The 22,583-nt window shown below is 31.7% G+C and overlaps 2 protein-coding genes across 5 annotated transcripts in view; one reads left to right on the top strand and one right to left on the bottom strand.

Annotated features, from left to right (window-relative positions):
* The window catches only part of LOC111514910 (uncharacterized), a 100,987-nt gene that overhangs the window by 33,108 nt on the left and 45,296 nt on the right, over positions 1 to 22,583 (top strand). Inside the window, exon 4 of one of the 3 annotated variants that reach the window (XM_074183952.1) lies at positions 11 to 5,205. The exons of the other annotated variants lie outside the window; for them this stretch is intronic. Within the exon in view, the coding sequence (XP_074040053.1) occupies positions 3,850 to 5,061 (1,212 nt within the window). The 5' untranslated portion in view covers positions 11 to 3,849 and the 3' untranslated portion in view covers positions 5,062 to 5,205. Of the gene's footprint in view, positions 1 to 10; positions 5,206 to 22,583 lie in introns of those variants that run through there. 3 annotated transcript variants of the gene reach the window in all.
* On the bottom strand, positions 16,688 to 20,115 carry LOC141486226 (uncharacterized). Of its 2 annotated transcripts, none has more exons than XM_074183954.1 (2): positions 19,822 to 20,115; positions 16,688 to 18,892 (listed from the first exon to the last, which is right to left on the bottom strand). In XM_074183954.1, exons 1-2 carry the CDS (start codon positions 19,996 to 19,998, stop codon positions 18,443 to 18,445), a joined length of 627 nt encoding a protein of 208 aa, XP_074040055.1. In that variant the 5' UTR covers positions 19,999 to 20,115; the 3' UTR covers positions 16,688 to 18,442. The 2 variants fall into 2 exon arrangements, with proteins under 2 accessions (XP_074040055.1, XP_074040056.1); XM_074183955.1 differs by having other exon boundaries at positions 19,822 to 20,084.

Raw genomic sequence — 22,583 nt, 5'->3', positions numbered from 1 at the left:
GTATTTGTAGAGATATCAAGTTACAATACTTACCGGACCACTGTTTTGTTAGCAGACCCATTTTGCTCCTTGGTTTTTGTACGTAGTGTATGCAGATAAGACCTATCAAAGTGATAACTAGATTCATAAACGACCCTGGTGGAATTTTGAATTCACCTATACGTGAAACCTTTTGACATCAGAATGGAATTGGAAAATGAACATTGTAATGATGATCCGAAAATTGAATCGTTTCAAATGTGGCATGTGAAAAAAAAGACTTATCCGGAGGATAAACAGGTGGAAGATCAAAATCCATATTATGTGTCAGATCTTAGAAAGATTATGAATCTGCAAGAAGAAAAGAATTGGGAAGCAAAAGTTTTTAAAAATGTGAAACGATTTTCTTCTAAATAAAAATTTTATTTTTCCAAAAATGTTTAGTTTCAATCAATATTCAACATTTTATTCACCTTTCTCCAAAGGACATTGAATTACAAATTCAATGTAAAAATTATTGGATGCAAGTTTCTTTGAGGTTTCTAAAGGAAATTGAATGGTGTCACCTTTTTTGAGAATATTATGGTACAAAAGATTGGCTAAAGTATCGTTTTGATTCTGATAAGATATTTTCAATGCATTGGGAAAATATTGAATATTTTCAACTTTTCCTGTAATCGTAATCGTATAAGTAATACTATTATTGTCTAATATATAATGAGTTTGACTGGAAGAAAGGTTTTTGCTACCGCGAATAGTTAATATACATTTACTGTGTAATTTAGAAGGTTGACAAATAAAAAATGGTAAATCTGTTTGTGGTGGTTGTTCTGTAAAGATATCTTCTGAAGAAATGGAAGAAGAATTGGTAAGAAAATGTTGGTTGAATTTGTTCAGTGGCATTTTGAATACTAAGACAAAAAAGTAAAACACCATACATTTATAAAATTATTGCACCTTCGCGTAACTCTTCAATGATTGAAATAATTTCATTGTTGTGACCGGAAGTGTTGCCAGCTGCTTCGGAAGCAACTAGCAAACGCAATCTATCTACTAGTTCATTGTAGTCATCAAAATATCTATAATCAATAGGTTTATTATCATATCTCATCATCATTGAAATTTTACCTCCTCTTTTTGTCATATTTCTGGTGAGTACACCTCTAGATAAGGATGTTGGAATTGAACCAAATGTGGGAGTGACTACACCTCTGGATAGAGATGTTGGTATTGAACCAGATCTAGGACGAGTTTTTTGTAAATGAGGTTTTATAATGTGGAAATACTTGTCCATGATATCTCCAGGAAATTTTCTAATTGGTAAATCAGCATTATTTTCACGACGATATGCATTATTTTTACAATATCCACATAATTTTCAGCGTCTTTTGTGGTGTAAGCTACGGGATTTTTCAGAAAAAGTAACTCGTAAAGACCTACCGTTCCTGTGTAAGTTATATTTTTCACATTTACATTAGCTCCAATGAAATGAACTTCAGAGTCTCCTATATAAAATTTGTCTTCTATCGGATTATGGAAAAGCCCCAAGATATGATCATATTTACTTTCAGTATCTTTTATCATGCCTTCGATATAATCTCTGGGTAGTGGTGCTTCGAATTGATCCAAGTATTCCTGAAGAACGTCGGAATTTGTGATTGTATGATAGAATTGAGAAAGTGTATCATCAATAAATTGATCTTCTCGCGTTCTATCCGGTATTTCTCCCTCTTCATTGCGTGTTTCATATGTTTCTTCTTTTGTCAAAAATTTCGGTATTTCCGTTGGAGTTACCTGTTTAGGAGTGGGTGATAAAAATGTTAATTGACTATATGATTTTGGTGTATTTGTTTTCCCAATTTCTTCAAACTTTTCCAATTTCTCCAGTTTGATGGGTTTCGGTGCCGACGTCTCGCCTAATGTGGAAACCAATTGAGTTAAAGATCGAGTAATGGGTTGATACGATTTTTCCAATCGAGTTTGTGATTTCACTGTGTTATCCTTTATAGTTTTATACTTTTTTCTTAGTGCATGTCTGGCTCGTACCAGTTGTTTTGCTAATTGAGGATCCATTTCAACTGATTATATTTCAAAAGTTCATCTTTATATATGAATGTATGTATCGAACCCTTTTCTATACCTACCCGAAGATAAATCACAATCTTTATCGATAACAAAAAAGTCAAATTTTTTTTTCGAACACGAAGATGCCACATCTTTAAAATTTGTTCATGTCAATATTTGCATGATCATCATAGATATGCTTCAAATTAGTGATGTCTTGTGGAAATATTATTAACAAATTAGCATTGTCGCGAATGAGTTGTTTCGGTATAGCAGAATATGTTTGACAAATATAAAAACAATCTTGTATGTTGATGTCGTCCGAAACAAAAATAATCTTTAATGATATTTTGATCGCAAGATGCTACATCATCAAATATGATCAAAGAGTTAGTTTCAATGTTATCTGCGGAAGGTACATCTTCACTATTACTATATTCATAATATCCAATTTCATCGAGTGGTTGAAGCAAAGCGCGTAAATACTGATACTTGGGTATCAGTACTGGAAAAAAAACGAGAAAATAAAATTACCCCGACGAATAATGTCTGATAGGGATCTAATCACGTATACAAAAATATTGAAACTTCCTCATTTCAGAGGTGTATTTATGCGTGATTCATTACCAACGAGAATTGCATCAAATGAATCTGGTATAGTGAATCTTGATGTACAACGGGGACCCGGTACCAACTGGACAGCATATTCCAAACGTAATAATGATGTCATCTAATTTGATAGTTATGGTAATTCACCACCTCCAATTGAATTGGTGGAATATTTTAGAAGCAATGGTGATGTTATTATTGAATACAATTATGATTCAATACAAAAATTCAATTCTTATCAGTGCGGACAATATTGTCTTAAATTTTTATATAATCAATATAACTAATAAATATTACTTCATTTGTTTTTGAAACCTCAGGCATGTCATATACGTTCACACTTAGTGGAGATTTATCAATTTTAAGTGATACTTTCAACCCACCATTATATCTGAACGAAAATGTTGATATGAAATTGGATTGGTTAATTTTTATACATTCAATAATATACCAAATGTTAATGAAACAAACAATTTATTGGTATGGGGTGTCAATGATGAATTCAAATTCGAAATTCCCATAGGGTCTTATGAAATTGAAGAGATTATAAAAATTATAAAAGATGAAATGTTTAGAATAGGAGGAGGAGAAGAGGAAGGTGAAGGAACCATCATACATATAACTACAGACCCGAAAAGATTCACAGTTTCAATTAAATGCACTGATGGATCAATTTCAGTACTGATCGTTCTATTGGAAATCTCTTGGGATTCGAAAAAACTAGACTTGAACCCAACAAACAATACACCTCACTAAATAAAGTCAATATTTTGGCTGTTAATACAATTTGTATAGATTGTAACATTGCAGTAGGATCATTTTTACATGGAGAACCTGTTCATCTGATTCATCAATTCTTTCCACAAGTTCCAAATGGGTATAAAATAGTAGAGCAACCTTTAACAATACTCTATTATCCTGTGAGCATCAAAACCATAAACAATATAACCGTGAGGGTGCTGGATCAAGATAGTAATTTGGTAAATTTTCGTGGTGAAACAATAACTCTTCGTTTACATCTCAGAAAAATTGAATAGATATGGTATTACAATTCCAACGATTACATCCATACAGAAACTATAAAAGACAACAGCGTCATTCAAAGAAGCCAGATGGTTTTTCAATGCCAAAGAAAACGTTATTAACACCCGAAAATCGCCAATTTTTAAATTCTCTCGGCTTTTACGTTCTAGTGTAATGGATTTATTGAATGTAACAGGTGAACCTTTCAGTGATACAACCATTGAAGATTATCAATTTCACACTTATCAACCATATAATTCTGGAGCTCTCAACTATAATGATGAAGTTAGGATTTCCGTACAAGATTTAGATGCATACACACTTCCATGTAATAGCTTACTCTATATTGAAGGTAAAATATTAACGGATCAAAACAAAGTGCCAACCAAATTCCAATTCATCAATAATGGTATAGCTTATTTATTTAGAGAACTAAGGTACGAATTAAATGGTGTCGTAACAGATTCTGTTCGGAACGTTGGTCTAGTTTCCACATTGAAAAATTACTTATTGTTAAACGAAAATGAGAGTAAACTAATGGAGAATGGAGGATGGATTCCAAAAGATAATGATAAACTTTTAATCGATGACAAAGGAAATTTTAATGTATGCATACCATTAAAATTGTGGTCGGGATTTTTCGAAGATTATAGAAGAATTATAATGAATATGAGACAAGAATTGGTTCTCATTCGAGAAAAGGATGACATTGATGCTGTTATTGCAACCGATGATACGGAAAAACCAAAAATTCAAATCACAAAACTGTATTGGAACGTACCCCACATTACACCAAGTATTAACGAACAATTGCGTTTGAATAAAATAGTTCGTAATAGTACAGAATTACCAATTAAATTTCGAAGTTGGGAATTGATAAAATATCCCACTCTGAATGATTCATCCCGTCACACTTGGTCTGTGAAAACTTCAACTCAATTAGAAAATCCTCGACACATAATTGTCGCTTTTCAAGATGCTCGAAAAGGTCAGATTTTGAAAGACATGAGTAAATTCAATCATTGTTACTTGACAAATATACGAGTATTTTTGAATAGTGAGAGATTTCCCTATCAAGATTTGAATTTGGACTTCGATTCGAATCGATTTGCATCACTATATGAAATTTTTGCTAATTTTCAAGAAAGCTATTATCACATTCAAACAAATCAGCCCATATTCAACCCGAAAGAATTCAAAGACAAAGCTCCAATTATTCATATTGATTGTTCCCATCAAAAAGAAATCATTCAGAGCGGATCTTTAGTTTTGCGAATAGAATTTGAAACATCAAAATCTACAGGAAATAATGTGTCTGCATATTGTCTAATATTACATGAAAGAGAATTTTATTATAATCCATTGAATAAAATAGTGCGACAATGAGTGTAAGCCAGTCAGTCAGTTGATAATGATAGTTGAGTATAGATGCAGACTACTTCACTTCATACACCAGTTGACACAACTCAAGGCTGAAATTGAATATTTAAAGAAAAGAAAATTAGTTGAACGACAATTGGAAAATCTTCGAATATGAGATTAGTTATCGATTTTCAAGATTTCAAAGTAGAAAATAATAAATTTGTAGTAAAAGAATTAGCTTGTTACGATGATAAACACCGTATCAGTCATTACATATTCAAACCACCATTTCCCTTCAACAATCTTCCATACGATCTGAAAAAACAAGCAACTTGGTTAATGAAAAACCACCATTACATAGATTGGAATGTAGGATTCACCCCTCTACATCAATTCGAAAATATTATACGATATCTAACCCAAGGTGCAGAAGTTGTGTATGTTAAAGGTAGAGAAAAATTCAACTTTATCAAGAAATATTGTAATTGCACGGTTTATGAATTGGATGAACATCCTGCACTGGAAAAAGAAGACCCCGTTTGCTTTTATCATAGTAATAATGAAAATAAATGTGTATGTGCCTTATCAAATGTATTCTTTTTGTATACAAATTTCATAATGAATGATGAATATGTAATGAAACAAAAAATGGTTTCTTTATTACTAGTTTTGGAAATAGAATAATTATTCTACTTCCCCCCCCACTACTATCACCCCACACTACAAAACATTTTGAATATATAAAAAGATGAAAATATATGAATGAAATCAGTATATTATGTTATATCTCTTCTACCAGCAGAGAATTAAGTTTTTAAACCAAGAAAAAAATGATTCAAGAAGCATGTTACTGTATTTATCAATTGAAGGATCATTGGCATCTAAATCGAAATTTACATCACTTCAGTGAAGAAGAACTGGAAAAGTTTCCTATAAATTTTTTGATTGAAAGAGCACAACCAATCGAACTCTTATATGCATGGCATAAATTGCCAAGAGATTACCGAAACAATTTCCATTTACTAGTGCAACTACCTTGTTTCATTCATTACAACCGACCTGAATGGCGCACCCACGTAGACGGTCCACCAACTTCACAATCAAGATGTCATTTATGTAAATTAGCTCTTGATCAATTGTAATTCAGAAATAAATGAAATAAAAAACTATATGTATATATGTATCTTTTGTTTTTATTTTAATTTTTCAATATTTCATTTACATCACTAATGGGGGGGGGTACATTTTTTATAAATAACAGTGATACATTAATCATCAATATCCTCGTTACAATAATCAATAAAACGATTGAATTTATGGTTGGTATCATGTAAATCCATGTTACATTCATAACGTGGCTTGAGTCTAAACAAAAATTCCTCAAATTTATTTTGACACCACATAGAACTATTTTGATAAATGGAGTGGATATGACATGTTTGGTAAATTAAATGAAAATGGTCTCTAATCACATGTAAATTTAGAATAATATTATTCTTCTTCAAAATATGCAAAAGATACTCATTACAAGATCTACATAAGAAACAATTGAGACTTTTTATTCTATATCTATTAACCCATATACAATATTCAGGTTCTGGATATTTCAATTCCCAGTTACATTGACTAATAACTGCACTTCGTTCAGTTGATGTGAAAACCATACTTTTGTATAATATATTGTTTGGAATGTGAGCATCATTGGTATTTGAACACTTTGAAATTCTCATCCATTTATAATAATTGAATTTTTATACAATTTCCCAAGTTAGGCTCAAAGGCAATGATGGATTCGAGGTCTGATGAGATGTTTGCCTTTCAATGAAAAGTGTTATATCTTCTATATTTCTACAAATACTTTCAATACAAAGTTCCCTCAATTGCATATTGATTCCTGAAACAAAAATTTATTCACTATAATGTCCCCATGGGAGTGTATTGAATGAATTGGGGATGATTCTTCGTTTCTCGTCATGAGGACTGAGAGCAATTTTCGATTGTTCTATACTAAATACGTTGGGAGCATAGGAACGAATAGTGTGTTATGATATAGTTTTGTTTTGAAACTCTTCCAGACAAGCAACATAATCTTCGAAAGTTATATTGTTTCTCATTACATTCTTCTTTACTCCAGATTTTTTTGTAATACCTAAATTCTTGATTTCCAAATCTATTCGTTTCTTACTCATACCCGTTTTGATAATTTTTTCTTCAATCGATCCTCATCTTTCTTAGTAACAAGAGTTTTGAAAGCATACATTTTTGAACGAAGACCAGCAAAATGCGTGATGATTTTACCATTTGTCTCATCTTTCATTAAACCAGGTACTTTTTTATTCACCAATGGAATATTGTACTCGTTATTCTTCTCATAATCAGACGTGTCGAATTTTCCAATATTTTTTTATTACATCTTTATAAACATCATTACAGTTCAATTCATGAATGAAACTATCCGTATATGTGTACATTAACTTGCAACTATCTAATCCAAGTGTGGGCAACATGAAATCGTAATGGAAATCATACATACAAAGTTTAGAAATGTCCAAGATTGCCATACCAATGTAAAGGGGTTTATTGAAAATCAATTCGGCTTTCTTCAATTCAATTGCCATGAAATCTTCATCAAAAATTGTTCTACTATGGAAACGCGGACTAGCAATCAAATTTTTGGCTCCATAATGAACTTCATAAAAATTTACTAATTTAACAACTCTATGTAGTCTTATATTCTCCATTGTTTTCCCAAATACAGCGTTATTAGCTAATTTATATTGATTTTTTTCAAAGTTGCTTGTAGCCATAGCCCTCAAACGAGTATTAAGTTCAATATATGGTCGCAACCATTCAGACTGTTTGAATTTCAATACCTTATGTGTCTTAGTTAAAATTAAACCGTTTGCCAATGCTTGTTTTAAATTTCTATAATGCAGAATGTACTCGTTTTTATTATGTAAATTAGCTATCAACTTTGGTAATTTTGAAGTGGGTGGAACTGAATGATCTGCACAAAATGGAAAGTCTTTGTGTAAGTCATGTATATTTCGAGGATATTTTAAATCAACTTGTAAAATATATCCCACCGGTGAATCATCTGGAATCATTGTAACATCAATATTTGTGTCAGCCCATTGGAAACCTCCAAAAGGTAATGGCTGAGACATCGCCCAACCATATAAGTTGTTAACATCAAGATACAAAAGAGTTTTAGTAGGTTTTGAGGGATCATAGTTTGGCATGTATTTATTGTTGGCCTCTGATAATCGATTACTACAAACCGAAATTCCACCTCTAATTGCTTTTTCTATAAACATGATCATATCGATATTTTTCACAATTTGTAATTTACATCTTGTGTATTTCAACATAGCATCCCACGTATATCCCGGGTATAATACCATGCGGGATCTAAACCATAAGTTTTCAAAGCAGTTTCCCTAAACTTTTCCATTACATCTGCAAGTAGCAAAATATCAGTTTTCATATATAAATTACTATACTCTCTTAGACTTTCCATTTTGAATTCTTCCCACACATTTGTGCATGAAGGTAGTCTTCTCTACACAATTCTACATCATTCAACTTGTTGTAGAATTTTTCAATGGGTGGAAGTTGAGAATCATTCAATTTTTCAATATTATCCAAATAATCATAAGGAAATACTCCTTTCCTAGTCAATAGTTTGAATGTTTCATCACCTAAATCTTTAAATTCAGACTTTAAATTTTGAAGATTGTTCATACACAAAGTGGATACGAGTTCATCAAGACTTGCACCCATAAATCTAAAAGAGTATATAAATCTTGATTTTATTCTACTATCACAATCATTGAGAGTGAAGGAAATGTATTTTTCTTTGTTTAATGGAAGCACGTTCAGAGAACCTCGTTTGGCTAAATCTTTAATTATAAAGTGGGCATCATAATTTGACATATTATGACATATAACTGGTACAACAAAGAGTTTTTTAAAAGAAACGTTGCACTCTTGATGCGCAAAGCCTCGGAACTGTCCCGTGAAGTGATTGTGGCCTCTAACGATAATATCATTAGTCTTGAATATTTTTTCACAAATCTGACAAGTTCCAAAATTTACGGTTTTTGGTTTTTCATTCATTGGTATGATATTGAGTATTTTGTCTTCCACAAACTGTGCTATATTCTTTATTTCAGTAGAAAACCATTCCATACAATCTTCACCTTCATAACTATTGAAATAAGAAAGAGAATCATCATAACAACACTTTAGATAATAGCCCACTGAAAATGCTTTGTGTATTTGATATTTTGTAGTTGTTTGTGATAATTTGGAATTACATTTTTCTAAAATGGATTCAATATCAACATAAATCACAAAAGGTACTTTTTGTTTGCAAACATAATTCTTGAATTCTACAAAGTCATATTTCGGAAATGATATTCTACAATTGTTTTTCTTCTCACACAACACGTAACGATTCATCAATTTTTCTTCACTCGAAAAATAATTTAGACACCGATCACATAAATGAATCCTTCCATGATGACTGCTAACTTGACTTCTTATTAGACGGGAAATATTTTTGATCCAGCAATAGTGAAACTTAATTTCAGTATCTTCATCATCTGATATTGGTGCAACATTATCATTCATTTTGGGTAAATAATGATTTTGAATCAATAACAAATTAACATGATGTTCTATTTTACTTTGGGTTAACCTCACAGGCACTACTTCATAAAAATAATTATTTTTGATAATATTCAATTCCAACGCATAAACATTCACAGAAATATTATTTAATTTCTCAAACTTATTGATTTGATTTACTTTCATGGGCATTTCTAAACCTTCAGTATTTAATACAAGACTGTAATGTGGATAAGATGTTGTATATCGATAATTTCCTGTAGGGGGGTATAAAGCAGAAACTATACTCCAAAAAAAAGCATGATTCATCATTATTTCGAATATTAATACACGCTTTTTTTCTCGAAATATGTAATGGTATTTCAATGAACGAGGTTCCATTTCCAATTTCATATTTGTTTATAGCTACTTCTAATAGCAAGATTTTTTGTAATGCCCAACCGCTTGATTCTTCAGAAAACTCTGACAGTTTATTCAATATGTAATCAATAACATTTTCTCGAAACCACAATACTAGATCCGTTCCTTGATCTAGAACTACATTCGGTGTAACAAAATATTTTTGACTAATTATTTCCCCATCACATGATTGTTTCACAAAATCACCCCAAAGAGTGGTATTTACTTTGAGAAATGGCATTGTCTTTAGAAATTTGTTAATGCTTTTTTTGAACAAACTGACTGAATCCATCAGCCAAAAATGCTTTTATTTCTTTATGTTTCATGTTGATGATGACACCCGTCTTCACTCTGTTATTGAAACAAGAATTAACATCTTCCCAGCAAACCTTACGCTCCTTCTTTGAAACTACATTTTCACTTTTCGCTATAAGTAAACATCTCAATCGTTTCAATTGACCAATTGTTGTTCCCCTAAATTTATCCATAATGTATCACATATTATTTATAAAAAAGTATCTCACCTTCACAATTCAACAATTTCAAATGATGCAGCAGGTAAATGTTTGCCAACGTCTTTGTTTCCTCTGAAAATGACTGCGTACTTTCCCTCTGAGAAATGGGATATGTATGGTTTATATTGATCAACTACTCTCTTTGGTAAGAAAACTACGTTCTTCTCAAATTCTAAAAGAACTGTTTCACCGAACCTTGTTTTCACCAATTTAGCTGTGAAGATTTTCTGACGAGCATCCAACATTAAATCTTGTAATCTGATAGCTGGTTTTGATGTGTCGCTTTCTATAAGAGATATAGAATTTAATGATTTCATATCTGTTAATATTTCGCTCATATGTATATAAAGTCAATATCTGGGGAAAAATATATATTACTATTTTTCAAGAATCATTTTCTTTATTTCGTTTCTTCATACAATAATTTCATTTCAAATTTTACTGGTCTAATCTGCTGCGATACCTTTTAAACAAAAAAAAACGATAAAAACTGGTGCAGAAAAACAAAGTCCATATCTCGTTGACTCGGCAGAGACAAAACGGTGAACGACGGGTCAACATATCTTCGATATTCAAAATTCCTCAAAACCCTCAGTCGATCGAAAACCAATAAAATATTATTAAAACTGTGTTGTGCATTACCTACCCGACCGTAGAAAAGGCCTGGATTAGAAATTCGTCGTCGCCCAGGGATCCGCCCAGAAGGAAGGTAAGGTGAACAATTCTGAAACCAGTTTTCCTTTTCTAATCTTAATCGGTCAAATCGAGGTTGGTTTTAAGGGTTGAAACCCTTGGATCAATCAATATCCATCTGAAATAAAATATAATATCCTATATTTTTCTGGTGGTTGTGATTATGTATACAAGTAACTGAATTTTAAATTCATCTAATTCAGATGACCAATAATGTTTGATTCAAAAAATCATATCATTGAGATCAGAGAATGTGGATGGGAAAAACTCGCCTTTGATTATTCTTGACAACAACACAGGTTAATCTGATGATTATTGTAACGAGGATAGTGATGATTAATGTATCACTGTTTTATATATATATATATATATATATATATATATATATATATATATATATATATATATATATATATATATTTTATATTTTATATATATAATTGCTTGTCTTATATGGCTAATGTAATGAATAATTCATTCCACCATTCACCACACCTAATACAGTAAACAAACATTATTAGATCTGATATCAACATTATGAGATCACTTCAAATTACTCTGAATAATGAAAAATTGATTATTATAATGAATAAAAGATTCTTTTTGGTAATTGAGTTTGAACATTCACAATATAAAGTATTTTTCATAAACATTACTTATGATGTATTTCTGCTTCATAACTGTGTGTATTTTTTTATCATAGAATCCAAACTGAAGATACCGGGTCATACATCCAGGCTGATGCACAATAGCGTAGACATTCTTTTTGGTAATGGAGCTTGAAATTCACAATATAGACTAAATTTCATAAACAATTCTTATGATGCATTCAAACCACATTTTTTCTTCATAGAATCCAAACTGATTCTAATAACATACAAAAAATAGGCTAGGATGTTCACAAGGAGGAACCCCATGGGACACTGAGGTTCGGGGTCCCCGATCCGGGCCGATACACAATTGCGTATCCAATTTGCTTATAGCGTATCAAAATGTTGCTCAGATGTTAACCGTGGGTGTGCTACACACATTTGATATGCTACACGTGACGATGCGACTATTATTAGCGAACCTAGTGCCCTATTGGCATCGTCTTTCTTTTATTTTTCTTTGTCAATAAATTTTGCAATCGTTTTCCTTTCATTTGATGTACTGTACGTTGAAATCCAACTATTATTAGTGAAGATACAACCTAGTGCCCTATTGGCATCGTCTTTCTTTCAATCAAAATTATGCTCAGATGTCAACCGTGGGTGTGTGGTGGCGGATACCACAATCTCGAATAATTCACAATAACTTCGGACTTAGCAAACTTCGCAACAACTTTGAATTCCCCTAGTTACACTACTTGTGTTGAAGCAAATTTGTGAAATTTTGTGATACTGTGCGCTGGAATTCATTAAGCTTTCAAAGTTTCAATATGGAAACAACATAACACTCACCAATTACTTATAAAACAAACTAGTGCCCAATTTCACATGAATTTCGAACAACTCAATAACCCAAAATTAGTACCATTTCATTGAGTTTTTCAATGGACAGTTTACAAAACAGCAACACGTGTTTCGCTATACAATACCTTCTTCAAGTGTTTTCATACTGACTTAATTCTACCGAATTATTGCTCTATATATTAAAAATTTTAATCACTTTAATGAATTGAATGAAAACATGTTTGTCTAATTTCCACTAGTTTTCACGTCCTGTTTCGTTTTTTTGCCATTATCAAGTATAAAACTCACTAATACATTTGAAATCTAAAAACTTGGTTGTAAAGGGAGTTTGTAGGTAAGCTGGATGTAGGTAAATAAATAAATGACCAGGTAAATAAATGACCAGGGGTGCCAACTATAAAATTCAACACTGGAGATTATAGACAATATTGGCAAATTAATTCATAATAATTAGTTGAAACAATAACATTTACTTTGTTGAACCAACCAGTAACATTGCTCGTGTTTTTGAAAAGGAAAGAGTTGAACGCGACTTACGGAACTAATAATAATTTAAGCAGATTTATTAAAAATGATAAAGGCAAAACTTCAGTGTTAATAGAACAGGAGTATATAAATCGACTGATGGTTCTTGTCCAAAACTGTATATTGTCCAAATGGGTAGAATCTTTTCCTGAAGAATAAAAGAACATAGGAGTAGTTTTTTGAATGTGAAGACCAATTACACATTTGCAAACCATCTCTTGACAGAGTTCAACCATAGTGTCGCAACTCAGTACTCGCTTGGCTGTTAACGAGAGGATTTTTATTTGCTGTTTCACCCATTCATTCATTCATCCAAAATAATGAAAGAACTCATTTGAAACTTAATTAAATGTTTATTGTAAAAGAAACGGAAAAATACTTTAAATAAACTCACACTTAAATGTTAATAAAAAAATACATTAAAATAATCAAAAACTTACATTATACTGCCACCCAGCAGGATCGAAGAGAAGGAGATGTGCTGCATTGCTGATGATTAATCGATACTCAAATACGATACTGAATACTGTCTGTTGACTGTTAACTGTTAATTGTTAATGATCTTGACCTCCCTCAATATTTATAAAGAATTATACGCTGACATTGCGACTTTGATCCGGTCACTGTACTGAGGTAAAATGCACAGCATGCAATCTGTGCCAAGTTTGCATATTTGGAGATTGTTTTATATTCCATATCCTGTGATCGGATCAATTTCGATGTCTATGAACTTGAAATATTAAAAGATGGAATTCTGAATACTGAGTGTTCTTGTGTTAAAATATTGAAGTGAGGTTGGGATATTTTTCAATTCATGTATTTACTTAAATGAATCTGAATCATTTCATGATTATTTTCTATATTTGACAATAGCAAAAATCAACCAGTCCACTCCCACTCCCACGTCACTGAGAGACGAAGGTTTCAAGGTAGATTGCAACGGCTAGTTCAGCGTTACAACAAAATGAGCATGGCTATTCAGGAATACCCTGTACTAGCCATTGAACAAAATGAATTTGTGGTTGTCTACTGACAGTTAAAGATTGTAGGAAGTTCGGCAAGCAAAACATTTTACGCACTCCACAAAATTTGTTAAATGCCAGGGGATTAAAAAAAACAAAACGGGTTCTCGAAGTTTGGACGAGAGAATAAGTTGAAAAAGTAGCGAACGGTTCACGAAGGATTTGAAGTGATTTTTTTTCATCCAAGTTTTGCGATTTTTCTTTGCTGAATCTTATGTTACACTAGTTTTCATGTTTTCTTGTGTAGATACGTTATAAACGTATTCGTGACATTTGGTTGAAAACTAGTACCTTGAGAGGGATTTACATTCGCTGCTTTTTCCTGCAAAATCGAAAGTCGAAGATTTTCATACACAATTTTCTTGTAACTCGAAACCGAACGTTTTCAGGCAGCACTTTCCAACAAAATCGAGAAGCTGCCGAATTTCATATATGATCGTAGACCCTCATCAAAAGAGGTAGTTTTACTCTTATTAGTAATTAAGTGATAGGTTTCGATTTATTTTGTTGTGCATTCTAGGGTCTTACTCAAGGGTCTCACTCTAGGATCGTACTCTAAAGTCTTACTCTTATTCTTGAGCCAGTCAGCCTCAGTCAGTTGAATCCGTGACACAATTCTGATGTACCTCAATGAATTTCAATGAAATACCTTTTATATATATATATATATATATATATATATATATATATATGTATGTATATATATATATATATATATATACATATACATACATGTATATATATATATATATATATATATATATATATATACATACATTTTTTTTTATAGCTACATCACTAACTCTATTTTGACTGATAGGAATTTCATATGTGGTAAACTCAGAAGTAATCTCGAGTATGATACAGTGCTGAAATCAGTATTTACTCGTTACTATTAATAATTAAACTTCTTCACTCAACTCACTCATACATTAAAATCTTGAAAAATATTAGTGTACTCATCAATAATATTAATATACCTATTTTTTTGTCATCCAAACATATATCCTTTTTTTTCTTTTTCTGAATAAATGAGTGGTTCAAGGTGAAGCTTGCTATCTGTCTCTCCCGAAAAATCATCATAGTCTTTCCAAACCAAACAAGCATAATTGTACTTATATCCAAGTTTTCAAAGTATAGTACAAGACGAAATCCAAAAGAACTGAAGGTTCCCCAGTTTGAACCTGCGAAAATAAACTTTTTTTATATTTTATTATTTTTCCTTTTTTATATATGTATATGTGTATATATGTATATATTTATATATAATATATATATATATATATATATATATATATATATATATATATATATATATATATATATATATATATATATACACATCCGTCTATCATTTCTGCGTCTTTACATGAAGGTGGTGATTCTGCGTCCATATGAGTATACAGGATTCTGTAATGATAGATGTGAAGTTCAGGCTTTTTCCAACAGTACAAAGTATATTAAACTAACTTCAAAATTAAAAGAGTTTACCACATATTTATATCATACTACCATTTCTGAATCCGTACATAATGAAACCGATTCGGCTTCCTTGTATATTTCAAATTCCGACATATTAATCAACCTTTTTTGCGTCCTCAAGTATTTTATTTTTCAATCTGTAATCATTTCTGCGTCCTGCAGTGTTGCCACTTCTAGTCAAGGAGAATAGAGTGAATACCAGTATATGCATACAGAAGTGGTGCTGATTTGATTTGTACCTCTGGAACACTAATTGTATACAGTATGGACGTAAAAAGTTCTTGAATGTTGCTAGTTGGGACTTCCATTCCATTCACAGTGAAAAAATAAGACAAAAAAAATATATAGACACAATAATCTGAAAATTAAAAAGGAAAAATTAAAAGATTTCAAACCAAGTTATTTGACGACGTTTCGATTGTTAGTATCCACAATCGTCTTCGGGTGTTGACGTCATCACCCAAAGTAACTTGGTTTGAAGTAAGTTGGTTCGAAATCTTTCAATTTTTAGCTTATTTTCATAGATTTATAAATTTTTCTTATTTTTTACTGTGATTTTTTTTCTGTTTTTTGTTTGTTTTTATTATCACGTTTTATTGTTAATTGTAATTGATATCTTAGCTTTTGTACAACCCGTAATTGATTTATTTTAATTTTCATGCTACAATAAATTTGTTTCCCAACAGCATTGATTTCGAACCTGTTAACACCATATTAGACAGTGGAAGTCCGAACTAGCAACATTCACCACGAATCGATAGATTCATGGTGAATGTAATGAGATATCATTACAACATGATGCAATGCCAATCAAATGAAGAGAATAAAAAAAGAGATATGGTGTGACAGGAGACTTTATATCAGTAAACTGAAAAATCAAAAAGAAACTTTATTTATTTACATCAATATTGACTAAAACATCAAAACAAAAAAGTAAAAGAAACTTTATTCATTGACATCAATATTGACTAAAACATCAAAACAAAAAAGTAAAAGTCCAAATTAAATATTCTTTTTGTATACATTTTGGATGAATACTTTGATTTTTGCCCAAGACTTATTTTCCAGCAATTCAGGATATTTGCTTATCAGATTTTCACATTCGTGTCGTCTGGAAGGTTTCTTCATATTGATGTGATTCTGAAAGAATTTTGTAACAACTTTTTTTTGTTGATTTGTCCAAGGTACTAGCAATCGCTTTTTGAAATTATTTGCATTTTTGTTCACTGTGGGAATTGATTCTCTTATATTTTGTTGCGATGCCTCAATGTCTTCGTCTAGAGTATTGGCTGAATCATTTATGCCCTCAGTAATTTCCAAATTATTTTTCATGTCATAATTTTCTGCATCTTCTTCTTCCAGAATGTCATCATCCATCTTCAAATCTATTTCATCTAAAGTTTTTCCATTGTAGTTTCCTGCTTCCCCTCTTTCTATTAGCATCAACAACTTGGCAATTTTTGCAGTCTGATATACATCATCAGGAAGACGATACACCTGCTTATGTACATCTATTGTATGACCCATAAACGTAGCTAACATTTTGAGTCATATTGAAAACTTGAGTTAAAGTAGCCAAATGTTTTCTCAACTTTGTTGAGGTTAATGCTTCCGGATTCACCGCGCCACACAATCGCGCATGCTTCTGAATGACTTTGTATCCTATTAAAGGCTGCTCTTTTGATGCAGGATTAGCAAATAAAAATAAATTAGATTCATTAACAAATTCAGATCGTGCCTGAAGTAACAATTTCATATGGTCCTGTACATCTGTACTGAAAAGAACTGGAACTCCTCTACCCCTTTTTCCTCTAGTAACAACCCTTTTGAAATTTTTCAATAATAATTTCTCTGCTGGGGTTACGGCATCGGCGAATTCCTCATAATTTTTATTATTACTTTTTTCTGTGTACATATAGGTTGCCAGTTTTATTCTTTGCAGTTCTCCAACTCTCCTTCTGTTCAAAAGAAGTAATCTGCAAAATATAGTCTCCATTAAAATTTTGAAAGCTTTAAAGTTTTTAATATTTTGTTTCAGGTTTTGTGCTGCCTTCGTTCCCTTTTCTATCAAATAGTCCCTAAACAACTTTAAGTCTGCTGCCAAGGGAACCAGAGTTATTTTATTCCAAGTCTTCGTGTTTAGGTCATTTCCTGCTTTAGTCGAAATTTCATGTTTCCATGTAGTTTCTAATAATTTTTTAAATAGTCCAACATGTGCTTCAGCTTCAGAGGCAGTCAAGTTCAAATAATTATGTTTCCGTTTTATAATATGCAAAATTGCTATATCGCAACAGTCCTTCAAGGACCTACTAATATTCATAGCAAAAGTAGGTGATTTGAACTCTTCTTTTTGCGGATCATATTTGGCAATAATCTTCACGCTCTGAACCACGAGATCGAAGTATTGTGACTGAAGGAGATCAAATAAATTTTTTATGGAGGAATTCAATTTTTCGGATTCCATCAAAACTTTTGCCAATTCCCTCATTTTTCTTGAACAAACGTTAATTTGATGAAATTCTCTGTGTGTGTTTAGGTATCTAGATCCAAAGGCATATATGAGGGAATCCTTTCTGGCAATTAGAGAAACTTTGTCTGCTATCATTCGTGGAAATACTTTAGTTTTCAAGTCTAAATTAGTCTGATCGACACGTAGTACCAAATTTTGTCCCGCACTGGATTTTCACGAAGGGGGATTTTCATTGAGAGAGCAAATTTTCTTATGTTTCCATAAGAGTTTACGAGAATAAAATCCCAAACAGAAGGGACAAGGAATGTAATTTTCTTCAGAGTCTTTGAGCAGGCTCTTATGTACTGGTTTTGAAAAAGTCGTTGAATTCTGAATGAAGTTCCCTTTTTTTCTCAGACAAGCAATAGCGCGTTTTCTTTCGATGGATTTAGGTGGTAAAGCTAAAATATTTTGTACTTCTGTTTCCCCACCATGATTGCGTTGAATGTGTCTTGCGAAATTTTTTACTTCCGTTTCGCAAAAAAAGCAAAAATCTGGATTACGAATACTTTTATAAATTGTTGTTCTGGAATTTGTTTGTGTTTTACTGATACCTGCTTCATTTACCAATTCAACGTGTTCATTTGTTGTACTTGAAATGATATTTTCGTCACCATCTGCATTCTGTAACAAAATGATTGCACTGAAATTTGAACTGAATGAATTTAAGACTTTCGTTGTCCAATTTTTAAGGTTAGCTAAAACTGTGTTTTTTCGTCAACCAACTGTGATCTCCATACAAACCCTCAAAAGTAAAGCATGTACAAGCAAAAAATTAGCGACGTTTTTCGTTATAATATGCAATTCGTAGCATGGAATAGAAGATATGTATCAAACACCCTTCGTTCCAGAGTAGGGATCATTTCCGCATTCATAATAGTAGAAGTTAGCACTCACGCTAACCAACTATTCGACTGAATTTATACATCAAACAGTTCTTCTATAGTTTAGAGTAAATACTCTTTCAAAGAAAGTTTTCAATAGATTCCATATGTAGATGTAATACTATTTCTTTGCAGTTCAATTTCTACTTACCGTCCTTATTAGGAGATAATATGGTTAGGAAGTTTAAACGAAAAGTTTAGTTTTATAGCATTGACTAATTAAAGATTAGGTTTTAATGAAAAAATAAAAAAAGAATGGTAACACATTATGATTAATGTCTTTGCGATCATGTGGTGTGTGTATGTTTGGGAAGGAGTATATACTTGTCAACTTGAATCCTTTAATAATGAGATTTAAAAAACTCGACCCTTGATCACTTGCCTTGTAGACTATAGCCTCTGTTTCTTGGCGGAAATTTCAAACCATGCTTTACATTGCGCTTTCACGTTTCCCCGTTTTTTATTGAATTCAACAGTATTCAGTTGGTTGATGCGTCCTACTCATGCTTTGAGAGGTAAGACATTGGTGAACCTCAGTTAGCATAAGTTTCGACCTCGAGTGTTGTTGTAAGACGATAACAGCTGGTTAACGGAAACACCCATTTTGACCCATCATCAATAACACCCTATTATCAATAATATTATCAACACAGAACATATTATTCTTACCGTTTCGTCACTGACCAACAAGGAAACTGGTTGCAATATATTTTGCTCGGCAATCTGGCTGTGTTCTGGTGTATCAGAATTTTTGATGATTTTGTTGGATATCATGACTATTTTTTTGCATTCTGGTATGTAAAAATCTTCAGAAGACTCATGATGTGATAGGTGTACGTTACACATTCTATTCTTGAATGATGAACTAGGATGACTTCCGACAGCTGCCTGAATAAAAAACAATTTGATAGAAGATTGTGATAAGTGACATTCGGCCTAAAGAGAAAAAGTGAATATCAAATACCAGAAGGAATAATTTCACTCAACCTTATGAAAAATGTATCCGAATTATTTCCCTTAATGCATAGATTTCATAAATTAGTTGAAGGCTAGGATAACTTTTCCAGCAATTAAATGCACTCAGCCCATTTGATTAATTAAAATAAACATGTATCGTTGCTCGTAGTTCATATGAATTGGAGAATTTGGATTATTAAACTGAGTTTTTTGAGTTGAAATGGATTGTTTGTCAGAATTTTGAATAAAACAAAGAGATTTTGGACTATTCATTTTACTCACTCGAAATGCATAATTTTCAGTCCGACATCCCATGGTATCATTTTCATCACAGTCGTAATCAGAATCTGGTAGATAAGTTGGGTCATCATCACTGTCAGATGAAAACAAACAACTCTTCACGGAGTTATTTTCTGAATGTATTTTCAATGGAATTGATAAAATTTGTGTATCTTGTATAGTACTGGAACATGCAGGAAAACCTAGAAAAAATTAGAAAATAAAATTTATATAAATTCGATTATCTTCTTCGAAAATGTTAATATTAATATCAAAATCGCCTGAAGCCGAACAAATAAAATGGAATACACTTTTTTTTAAACATTTGAAATAATAAATCTTGAGAAGTTACTCAGGACTAAGTAAAAAAAGATCTGAACTTATTTTTAGTTTTCATTTTATTTAATGAAAAATAGTATTGACGGAAAGTACAGCTAGACAAGCGACAAACTACTTTAAAAAAAATAATATTCGAAAATTTTTCATGTTTCAAAATGAGATTGAAACAGTTCGAAAATTTTAATTTTGTTTGAAGAGAAAATTGAAAGCATGGTTTAGCTACATTTGACTTAGAAACTAATAAAGATCAGCAAAAAAATGTGTTGGAAATTTGTTGGCGATTTTCAACATGAAAAATATGAACAAAATTAACTCGCATAGTAATTAATAAAATTCTTGAGAGTGGTATTAATTTTTGTTTATATATACTACAACAGTTGTGAAGAAAATTTGAAGCATATTTCTTGTGAATCTCTTCAAAATAACGGAAATTAGCATAACTGAAAGAATTAATATCCATTTCTGAGATAATGAGAAAATATATTAACTTTTGAGTCAGATATTTCCGTATCATTATGGTACTTAGTAGAAAAACTAATTCTTGATCTTCTTCAATTATATCTATGAAATTGAAAATTTTCGTCTACACTAAAAATTGCTATATAGTGAGAAAAATCAGGTTTTCCATCTAAATCAAAAAAAGAGGATCTGTACTATCACTAACCCAGTTATACAAATAAAAATGAACAGCATGGGGATATTAGAAACGGTAAGTATTACGGTGTCGATTGAATTAAAGGAAAGTGGCGCAATTATGTGCCTAATAATATGCTATTCAGGAAGTGTCAATATTATGAGTAGTTTCGGAGATATCCGAGAATAGCCAAAATTTGAGAATTTCGTTTTTATTTTCTCCTAGATTTATTTTCGGAAGAAATGTAAAACAAATAGCACTTTGTCAAGACCACTTTTTGAGGACTCCACGATAACATAAGCAGAATTTTTCTTCGACGTTTCGTCTTGTAGAAAACATCATCAACTTTATATTTTCATATGGGCCTAACCTAAAGTATACCCTGTATACGACTCCATTTTTCATTTTGAATGTAGCAACATATCACACAATATGATTTCATGACCATTTTTCGCGCAAAATGAAAAGTGATTACTTAACCTGCTTTTCTTCAATTTTAAATAGTATGCGCTGGGAAAAGTGACACTCAATGTTATATTGTCATAATAATACTGTTGTTTGATAGAATTGTTGACATATTGCCGTTCCTAATTTTACATCTCGCTACCTACCTAATTCACCAACAATGGCATTTTTAATAAGCGTTTCGATTTTACCATGTGGGTTGAGAATCTCGGTACGAATGTAATTGGGCCTTTCATCTACCAAAACGATTCAACAAAAGAGCGGAACATGAATTTGTTAGTGAAGGATTTGGAAGACGCTTACATAATTTGCCTTTAGGGGTTACTCACAGCTGCTGGTTTCAACAAGGTGGTGATTAAGCACATAACGCTAGAATTGCTTGTGATTATTTGAACTGCCCAGGACAGTGAATTTGTACTCATAGTGACACAATGGCCTGCAATGTCCCCCGACCTAACCCCACTAGACTTTTTTCTTCGGAGATATACCAAAAATCAAATGTTCTCTCATAATTTTCAAAATGAAGAAGATTTGCTAAGATTGGTTACTGCAGCCTTTAACAATATTGTCCCCAATATGTAAACTCAAGCTTTAAATTCGTCTGTGAGACGAGCGTACTTGTGCTCAGAAAATAACGACGGGTTATTTGAACCCTTGTTATGAATTTCTGTTTATTTTTTTGTAATACATAAGAGCTCCTAATTATTACATTACAATTACATTTCATAAAGTAAACTTTTGAAATTGCGACTCATCT

The sequence above is a fragment of the Leptinotarsa decemlineata genome, unplaced genomic scaffold (assembly GCF_025532065.1).
Source record: "Leptinotarsa decemlineata unplaced genomic scaffold, Ldec_3_MD MMD2_tig00026347_RagTag_RagTag, whole genome shotgun sequence".
Lineage (NCBI taxonomy): Eukaryota > Metazoa > Arthropoda > Insecta > Coleoptera > Chrysomelidae > Leptinotarsa > Leptinotarsa decemlineata.
This window is presented reverse-complemented; position numbering and strand designations above follow the sequence as displayed.

Coding starts and splice junctions, on each gene's coding strand:
- LOC141486226 (XM_074183954.1), bottom strand. CDS start 19,998: ATGTGTAACGTACACCTATCACATCATGAGTCTTCTGAAGATTTTTAC. Junction 18,893..19,821: donor TGTTGGTCAGTGACGAAACG/GTAAGAATAATA, acceptor ATTTTGTTACAG/AATGCAGATGGTGACGAAAA.